Source organism: Lingula anatina, chromosome 8 (genome assembly GCF_051362555.1).
Source record: "Lingula anatina isolate TDL-2025a chromosome 8, LinAna3.0, whole genome shotgun sequence".
In the NCBI taxonomy this organism is placed as follows: Eukaryota; Metazoa; Brachiopoda; class Lingulata; order Lingulida; family Lingulidae; genus Lingula; species Lingula anatina.
In genome coordinates this window covers 17,127,809-17,137,738 of record NC_141774.1, presented here as the reverse complement: position 1 = coordinate 17,137,738, position 9,930 = coordinate 17,127,809, and the positions used below count along the sequence as shown (strand labels likewise).

At 37.7% G+C, this 9,930-nt stretch overlaps 2 protein-coding genes across 2 annotated transcripts; both read right to left on the bottom strand.

The window, feature by feature from the left end:
• Positions 1 to 174: 174 nt before the first annotated feature.
• Positions 175 to 1,318, bottom strand: LOC106156931 (carbohydrate sulfotransferase 9). The gene has a single exon (XM_013532378.2). The coding sequence runs from the start codon at positions 1,227 to 1,229 to the stop codon at positions 429 to 431; it is 801 nt and encodes a 266-aa protein (XP_013387832.2). The 5' UTR covers positions 1,230 to 1,318; the 3' UTR covers positions 175 to 428.
• Positions 1,319 to 5,828: 4,510 nt separating this feature from the next.
• On the bottom strand, positions 5,829 to 8,903 carry LOC106156890 (carbohydrate sulfotransferase 9-like). The gene is made up of 3 exons (XM_086994463.1): positions 8,785 to 8,903; positions 8,373 to 8,413; positions 5,829 to 6,807 (listed from the first exon to the last, which is right to left on the bottom strand). The coding sequence occupies exons 1-3, from the start codon at positions 8,870 to 8,872 to the stop codon at positions 5,956 to 5,958; spliced, it is 981 nt and encodes a 326-aa protein (XP_086850589.1). The 5' UTR covers positions 8,873 to 8,903; the 3' UTR covers positions 5,829 to 5,955.
• Between the last annotated feature and the right edge of the window lie 1,027 nt (positions 8,904 to 9,930).

Genomic DNA, 9,930 nt, shown 5'->3' with positions numbered 1-9,930 from the left:
TCATTAATAAAATGCCTGTATTCACTCTTAAGATTCATTGTATAACTCATGCACATTTTGCGCGAATACTCACTAAAACGATCCTTACCTAGAAAAAAAGTGACGTGATGGATATGTCATGTGTCAATAGGCCTCAAAATATATTTAAACACTTCTACAATGAAGTTCAGGCTTTAATGCCTATTACTATCACCATCATTTTTACTGATAAAGGGTCAAATGTATTACGAAATTAAACGACAAGTAAGACAAGCGATCAAGCACGTGTAAGATGGCGCAATGTATTTTAGCTAGAAAATATTTCGTGTTTTCAGAAACAATTTACTTTTTATCACCTATACACAATCAAGAGACAACATAATGAAAGATCACAATAATATAACCATTATTCATACAACGTGTATCTCAACTACCACGTTTTGAACACGTCAGTACCAGTCTAGTGTAAAGTTAAAAAGACGAGCGTCAAGTTCATAATGTTGCCATATTTTCCTGATATCGCTTCGAGAAATTTCAGTAAAATATTTCTTCCAAACTGCAGAGGAAGAGACCGGGTGATCATCTTGAGGATACGTCAACTTGTCGTCCATTCCTATCAGTTTCAGCATCATGTTGAGATCTGTGCCTTGAGATTCCAGTTTGGCGATGACGTCATAATGAATCTGACATGGATCACATAATCTAATATAGCTTTCCCAATGGGGGTTATAAGCTTTGTTTGGGTCAAGAGAGATGAGATAATCAATGAAAGCCTGAAAAGAGACACCTTTCCCGGCCAGCATACCTGGGGTCGGGTTGGTTTCAAACCTCTTGGCAATATATATAGCTTCCCTTATAAAGGTCCTACCTTTACCTTCCAGTTTATCTCTGTAGGCCGATACCAGGCGCTCCAATGGATGACGAACGACGATCACCTTCAAATAGGTCTGCAACCGTAATTTAGCTCCAAACGGAGAATACTGACTCAGTCGAGGAAGGTAACGTTTGTAAGCAAACACTTTCTTATCGGGTCCAAAATTGTGGAACTTTTTCATATCCACGTTCCCTGTTAATGCGTAAAGTAGGCGTTTACCATTGGAACAGCCGACTTTAGGCATTGAGCACATAATAAGGCGGTGCTTATCATCCACATAAAGGAATGGGGGAAAGCCTGTCCTGGCACTGCTGCCATCTACAGAGTGGTTGGTGTCTCGGCAAACGGTTTCCATGTGTTTCACGCGACGTTCCATCTCTTCCCGCCAGATTTTAGGGACGCTCAACCAGGATGAATGCCGATCCTGGAAGTAAAATCAAATGTGTGTGTGTGTGTGTGTGTGTGTGCGTGTGTGTGTGTTAGAGAGAGAGAAAGAGAGAGAGAGGGTAAATACTGTTTGCTCGTTTGTAACGTGCGTATTCATTTAATTTTTGGAAAAGTTAGCAAAAATTCATTTAAATATATGTGATCATTTTGGTCACCAAATTCAAGTTCCGGAGACAATATTTAAAATGATTTCATTCTCAGTTGACACATGCCTTCTATTAGCTTGTTTAGCCATAGCCCAAGGTAAGGAAGCAAGTTGAAACATGTTGAAGGTAAATATGTTAGGATCTATTTTCTTATCCGATAATGCAGAAATTTACATCACCATGTTTTGAGATAAGGCTGTCACTTTAAAAGCACACAGGGAAAAGTTGGCCAATTAGATCTGATGAGTGGTGCAATTTTTGTATTTGATTTCAACCGTTTATGTATATCCCTCTCAAGCACAGCTATCCACACACTTTTTACGCAAATTTACCACATCCCTTATTACTACAATTTGGTGTCACGGAATCTTTTCGAAAGGCCTGTTTCTGATTTTATCAGTAAAGAGGCGAAAAAATTCAAAAGCAAAGGATTGTAGTTAAAACTTTTTGTCGTGAACCATGCTATTTTTATTATAATATCTTATTTAGGTTTGGAGTTTCTGAAAAAAACGCTCCCAAGTTTACGCAAATTTTTGGCGCATTCACAATCAAAGTTGATCCGAGGACTAAAAATTAAACCCTTTAGAAAAAAAATGTTGTTTTATACGGGGAATCTATTCAGAATTCTCTTAGGGCATTTTTCGGCAAGCTTTCAAGTGGGAAGGCCATGTTTGATTCGCGGATCTTTTAGTCTGAAGTCAACGTGTTCTGAATGCGCCAATTTAGAAAGCAGTTTTAAAAATTGAAAATAAGGGGACGGAGGTTAAAAACAGTTAAACTCATGGATGGTGCATAATACAACAAATGGAGGAGTTTCTTTTTGTTCTGAAGGGTTTAATTTTGTTATAAAATTTCTAGATAATTATTTTACATGTAAAAAGACAAAAAAGCTATTTTGACCAAATAAGATTGTTGTTAAGTACCGATCTATTTTAAGTCGAAATCTTAAAAAAAAGAGAGAAAAAAAAAAAACACTGATGACATTGAAGCTCGTAATTTAATAAAAGAAAAAGTTGAAAACTGTAGCTGTAGCGGGTTGATTTTACACTTTGTCAAACTTAATAAGAAAATGCATTGTTGACCTCACCTCGGAAGTAGTATGCACCGTCATGCCAGCCATTTTAATTTTGTCTATTTTGAAATATTCCATTCCATATTGAAATATTTGAAGAAATTATAATGGTATTAAACGAAGCAGGCATGTGTGTGTGGATATGAGACTGCATGTGATTGACATCCAGTATACCTAAAGTTGACTCTTCACGCATGCATGCACGCACGCAAGTACACACACACGCGCGCGCGCAAACTCTCAAACACACTAGGTAAGTAACTTACATATATTCTTGTCGGTGGATGTGAACTACTAATGTCGGTACCTAGAATGAGAGTTCTGAAAATTGACGCATCCGACAGTTGTTTACTTGATTTAGTAGTTTAGCGAGAATCCCCGTAGTGATAGATCAATCCAGCTAGTACGATGGGTTTATGATAATGCTGTCTTAGGCAAAGACATATTATACCTAAATAAAACACGTCAAAAAAAAAAAAAACCTGAAAAGGTGAAAGATTGAATGTGGTTGTTTTATGGGAGAAATTCATCACTTATTTAACTATGTTACGATTACTATCAGGTAGTGTGTGTTTCTATATACTGTAAAACACAAGTAGGACATAAATGCACGCGCATGTGTTCGTGTGCGTATGTTTATGTTAACATGTGTGTGTGCGCGTGCGCATGTGTGTGCATGTGTGTACCTGTGTGTGTGTGAGAGAGAGAGAGAGAGAGAGAGAGAGAGAGAGAGAACGACTGCTGAGAGCGGAATCACCTGTTTGCTTTCTCATAAACCAGAGTTGTAGACAAAACATCAGGACAGCACCAAATACAAACCACTGGAACATCTTCAGTGCCTCCATTGGAAACTATTCGGTTCAGCCCCTGGTTCTCTAAGGAAGAAATCCCTGTCAGAATTGAAAATCTGTGTGAAAAAAATTGGATCCTTCTGAATACTGTTTTATCCTTCAGTTTATTACTAACCAAGATCAAAATTATTGAAAGTCCGTGCAAAAATTATGCAAAATTAATATTTTCCCCCAAACGGTTCTGAGTGAATATCATTTAAAATCGACATTTGAAGACGACAGGTACAACTCACCACTTCTGACGTTGCCTGTATAGGAATATTTAATGTTTTATATTTATGCCATGCCGCTTATACCATCAAATGCGCTGCTGTACTCATGGACCCTTGATAAAATATAACTAAGAAATAGAATCTTAACTTTGTTATTAAATATGGAACTCCATATTCAAATAAGCTTATCTAGTTCATAAGACTTTTCCATGGCAATACAGTCTGCTGTTTTCTGCCTCCGCCCCCCCCCACCTCCCTCCCACCTCCACCCTGAACCCCGTAGAAGCTTCGTAAACTCTTTTATCTCCCTCCCCCACATAAAAAAAAAAAAAAAAAAAAAAAAAAAACCTATACATGTAGCTTCTAGTGCATATAGAGGGGTGTCAGACACTGTCCATTATCTGTTCATCTTTATATTGTGGAGTGTGTTCCATCCTCAATTTAATATTTATGTAATTACATAAGCCAACCTTTTATCATATAACTTGCTTCTGTCTTGAATGGGTACATGTATTCACCATTTATTATGTAGGTGTGCTGGTAGTGATATATGGATACTGATATAACGTAACAGAGTCCCCCATGATAGAGATTTCGTTACCCATTCGTTTGTACAGGTAAGCCTTGCCCTAAATTTTGACCCATTTAGGTCAGGCTAACCCTAGAAACTGTAACTAAATGAAGGGCGAACTTTCTGTAACATGGACTCTCAGTTTCGTTACACCCGTACCTTGAATTTAATAAGTAGGAACCCTTACCTGTTAATATTGCACAATAAGTGTGTAGATCATTTGAAATAACTTGCACGCGCATTGGTTCCGCTTATATAAAGCGTATACAATGATGTAGGGGCTTTTCAATAGGAACTGAAAATGTGAGATTGTTTTTATTTTGATGTGTCTCTGTACACGTGCAGAGGAAAGATAGAGTCGGATCTGGAGTCATGCCCAGGCGCTTTTGGATTAATTCGTTGATGGGAATTAATACACTGAAATTCAGTGAATCTATTAATTAAAGTGGATGTCATATCGGTTCACAACAATATCTCTAACAAATTAAGACAAAACACTATACTTGACCCCCCAACACACACACACTCCAAACCACCCCACGATTTTAGGACAATCCCTACCCTGACAATACCAACAGTCCCTCTCGAACAATCCATTCAAAACAACCCGCTATCACAGAAAATAAAGTGCTTTTATATCTATGTGAGGTACGTGTGCATTTCTTGAAAATTTCACTAACGCCAGATAAAATGTGTCTTATGCATAAAAAACAACACATTACTTTAACTGTAAATTTCTCCACAGATATCTCACTCCATTTGCAAGAGGTGACATCTGGGATGCTACAGGCTTCATCATGGCAACGCATTTGCACACAGCTCTCGTCTGGCAAGTGATTTGTTGCAGAAACACATTGTTCTGAGAATGGAACAACCATCTTTGAGCCCTGATATTCTTCCTACTGAGCATCTGTGACATGAATTGGAGAATGCAATGCAGAGGGGAACCAATCCCCAAATAATCTAAAACTACATCGCCGGAATGGGACAATATCCCACAAAACAGGATTGTTACTCTTGTTGAAGGCTTGTCGCGCCGCTTACAGGAGATGACTGCAGTACGCGGTAGTCACACACTCTGTTAGACACGTGACATTTAACGAGCACCCCCTAATGCTAATTGTGTGTTAATTTGGTGATAATTGGAGGTGTCTTTTCAGTTAAAAATGCACTTCTCTGCCTCTGTGGAAATCACAGTGAAACGCCGGATTTGAGGGGGAGCATACTTTCAATATGAATTAATGTTATAAATATATAGATATTTTGCCGCTATTTTAACGATTAACCATGCAAGGTATGGTATCTGGAATAAAAAGCATTGTTTAGAACAGTTTAAATAACATGGAATTAGGGGTGGGACAACCATTATGACCAATGTTGTATATTTAAACACGTGTGCAGTGAAGTTCATGCTTTAATGCTAATTACTATCACAATCACTATTATCGATAAAGGGTCAAATGTATTTACAAAATTAAACGAGTCAGACATTCGATCATTGAGGATTCATGTTAATTCACCGTATAGATCTTAATGAGAATAGAAGTATTTTAGACGTAATTTAAGTATTTTACAACTACAATGTAGATCTTCAAAAGTGCATCAATATATATTTACTTCTAGACATTCGATCAAGCACATTTCAGATGGCGCCGTGTCTTTTAGCTAGAAAAATATTTTGTGTTTTCAGAAACAATTTATTTTTATCACCCATACACAATCGAAAGACAGTATAATGAACGTTCACCTCAACATAACCATTATTCATACAGCGTGTATCTCAACTACCACGTTTTGAACACGTCAGTACCAGTCTAGTGTAAAATTAAAAAGACGAGCGTCAAGTTCATAATGCTGCCATATTTTCCTGATATCGCTTTGAGATATTTTAGTAAAATATTTCTTCCATACTGCAGAGGAAGAGGCCGGGAGATCACCTTGAGGATACGTTAATTTGTCATCCATTCCTATTAGTTTCAGCATCATGTTGAGATCTGTGCCTTGAGATTCCAGTTTGGCGATGACGTCATAATGAATCTGACATGGATCACATAATCTAATATAGCTTTCCCAATGGGGGTTATAAGCTTTGTTTGGGTCAAGAGAGATGAGATAATCAATGAAAGCCTGAAACGAGACACCTTCTTTCCCAGTTAACATACCTGGCGTCGGGTTGGTTTCAAACCACTTGGCAATATATATAGTTTCCCTTGTAATGGTGCTACTTTTACCTTCCAGTTTACCTCTGTAGGCCGATACCAGGCGCTCCAATGGATGACGAACGACGATCACCTTTAAATAGGTCTGCAACCGTAATTTAGCTCCAAATGGAGAAAACTGAGTCAGTCGAGGAAGGTAGCGTTTGTAAGCAAACACTTGCTTATCGGGTCCAAAATTGTGGAACTTTTTAATATCCACGTTCCCTGTTAACGCGTAAAGTAGGCGTTTTCCATTGGTGCAGCCGACTTTAGGCATTGAGCACATAATAAGGCGATGCTTATCATCCACATAAAGGAAGGGGGGATAGCCTGTCCTGGCACTGCTGCCATCTACAGAGCGGTTGGTCTCTCGGCAAACGGTTTCCGTGTGTTTCACGCGACGTTCCATCTCTTCCCGCCAGTTTTTAGGGACGTTCAACCAGGATGAATGCCGATCCTGGAAGTAGAATCAAATGTGTGTGTGTGTGTGTGTGTGTGTGTGTGAGAGAGAGAGAGAGAGAGAGAGAGAGAGATAGAGAGAGAGAGCGGACAAAGACTCGTTTGAAATGTGCAAATACATTTAATTTTCGGAAAAGTTTTCGAAATTCATTTAGATATATGTGATCATTTTGGTCACCAAATTCAAGTTTCGGAGACAACGTTTCAAGCGATTTCATTCTCAGTTGACACATACGTTCTATAAGCTCCTTTGGCCATAGTCTAAGGTAAGGAAGCAAGTTAATACATGTTGAAGGTAAATAGATAGTAAGGATCTATTTTCTTATCCACTTAGCTAATGCATAAATTTACATTACCGTGTATTGAGATAATGCCGTCACTTCAAAAACACAGGGAAAAATTTGCCAACTGGATCGGATGACGTAACAACGTCGCTTTGCGGTGAAAATTTCATTTCAACTAGATATCCTTCCCAAGCACAGCTATCCACACTCTTTTTACACAAATTTACCACATCCTTAATAACTACAAATCTTTTCGAAAGGCCTGTTTTTGATCTTATCAGCAAAGAGGCGAAGAATTGCAAAAACAAAGGATTGTAGTTAAAACTTTTGTCGTGAACCATGCTTTTTTAATTATAATATCTTATTTAGGTCTGGAGTTTCGGGAAAAAAATCTTCCCTAGTTTACGCCAATTTATGGCACAATCACAATCCAAGTTGATCCAAGTACTTACAAAATTAAAGCCTTAAGAATAAAACCATTCGTTGTTTTATGCGAGGAATATATTCAGATTCTTTTAGGGTATTTTGCGGCAAGCTTTCATGTGGGAAGGCCATGTTTGATTCGCGGATCTATTAATCTAGGATCAACTTGTTCTGAATACGCCAATTAAGAAAGTAGTTAAATTGACAATAAGGGGACGGAGGTTAAAAACAGTTTAGCGCATGAATGGCGCATAAAACAATGAATGGGGGAGTTTTTGTTCTGAAGGGTTTAACTTTGTTATAAATATATCTAGAAAATTATTTTACTTAAAAAACAACAAATAAAGCTATTTTGAGCGAATAAGATCGTGGTAAAGTACCGATCTTTCAAAGTTGAAATCTTAAAAAAAAAAAAAAAAAAAAAAAAAAAACAGAAAAGGGAAAAGAAAACATAAACTCACTGATAACATTGCAGCTCGTAATTTGATAAAAGAACAAAAGAGGCTGAAAACCGTAGCTGTAGTTGATTTTACACTTTGTCAAACCTAATAAGAAAATGCATTGGTGACCTCATATCGGAGGCAGTATGCACCGGCATGTCATGCCAGCCATTTTATTTTGTCTATCCATTTTGAAATATTGTATTCCATATTGAAATATTTGAAGAAATTATAATGGTATTAAACTAAACAGGCAATGCGGCCAACAATATGCATGTATGGATATGAGACTGTGATTGACATCCAGTATACCTGAAGTTGACTCTTTACACTTGCACGCATGCATGCACAAACGCAAGTACACACACACACACACACGCACACAAACTCGCAATCACACCCTTTAAGTAACTTACATATATTCTTGTCGGTGGCTGTGATCTCCCAGGGTCGGAACCTAGAATGAGAGTTCTTGATTTAGTAGTTTAGCGAGAATCCCAGTAGTGATAGATCAATCCAGCTAGTACGATGGGTTTATGATAATGCTGTCTAAGGTAAAGACATATTATATCTAAATAAAACTAGGCAACAATTACCTAAATGCGTGTAAGATTGAATGCGGTTGTTTTATGGAAAAAAATCAATTATTAAACTATGTTACGATTACTATCAGCTAGTGTGCGTTTCTATATACTGTAGAACACAAGTAGGATATATGTACGCGCGCGTGTTCGTGTCTTTATGTGTATATTTGTGTGTGCGCGTTTGCATGTATGTGTGTGTGTGTGAGAGAGAGAGAGAGAGAACGACAGCTGGGAGCGCAATCACCTGTCTGCTTCCTCATAATCCAGAGTTGTAGACAATACATCAGGACAGCACCAATTACAAACCACACTAGCTTCTTTAGTGCCTCCATTGAATAATTTATTCTGTTTAGCCCCTGGTTCTCTAAGGGAGAAATACCTGTCAGAATTGAAAATCAGTATGGAAATATTGGATCCTACTGCTAACAACGAGTTAGATCGTTTGAATACCTTATCGTCAGAATATTATTAACCAAGATTAAAATTATTGAACGTCCGTGCAAAAAAATTATGCAAAATTATATTCTCCAACAAACGGTTCTGAGTGAATACCATTTAAAATAGACATTTAAAAAACGACAGGTACAACTTACCACTTCTGACGTTGCCTGTATAGGTATATTCAATCTTTAATATCTATATCATGAATTTTTTATAGTATAGGATAGAGGTGCCGCTTACACCATCAACTGTGCTGCTGTATTCATGGACACTTGATAAAATATAACTAAGACATAGGATCTTAATTTTATTATTTAGTAAGGAGCTCCATATTCAAATAAGCTTATCTTGTTCATAAGACTTTTCCTTGACAATACAGCCTGCTGTTTTCGCCCCCACCCCTCGACTCCACCCCGACCTCCGTAGAAGCTTCGTAAACTCTTTTACATCATTCTCCCCTCATATGAAAATAAACACAAACACACACACACACACACACACACACACACACACATGAAAAAAGTATAGCATCTAGCGAATAGAGGAGTGTCAGACCTTTCCATTATTTGTTCCCATTGATATTGTTGAGTCTGTTCCCTCCTATATTTAATATTAATGTAATTATATAAGCCAACCTTTTATCATATAACTTGCTTCTGTCTTGAATGGGTATTAACTATTTAATATGTAGGTGTGCTGGTAGAGATATGTGGGTGCCGGTGTAACATTACAGAGTCCCCCCATCAGAGAGATTCCGCTTCCCATTCGTTTGTACAGGTAATTATAAGCATTGCCCTAGATTTTGACCCATTTAGGTCAGGCTAACCCTAACCATTGTAACTAAATGGACGGCGGACTTTCTGTTACACGGACTGTCAGTTTCGTTACATCTGTACCTTAAATTTAATAAGATAGAACCCGCATCTGTAACATTGCACAGTAAGTATGT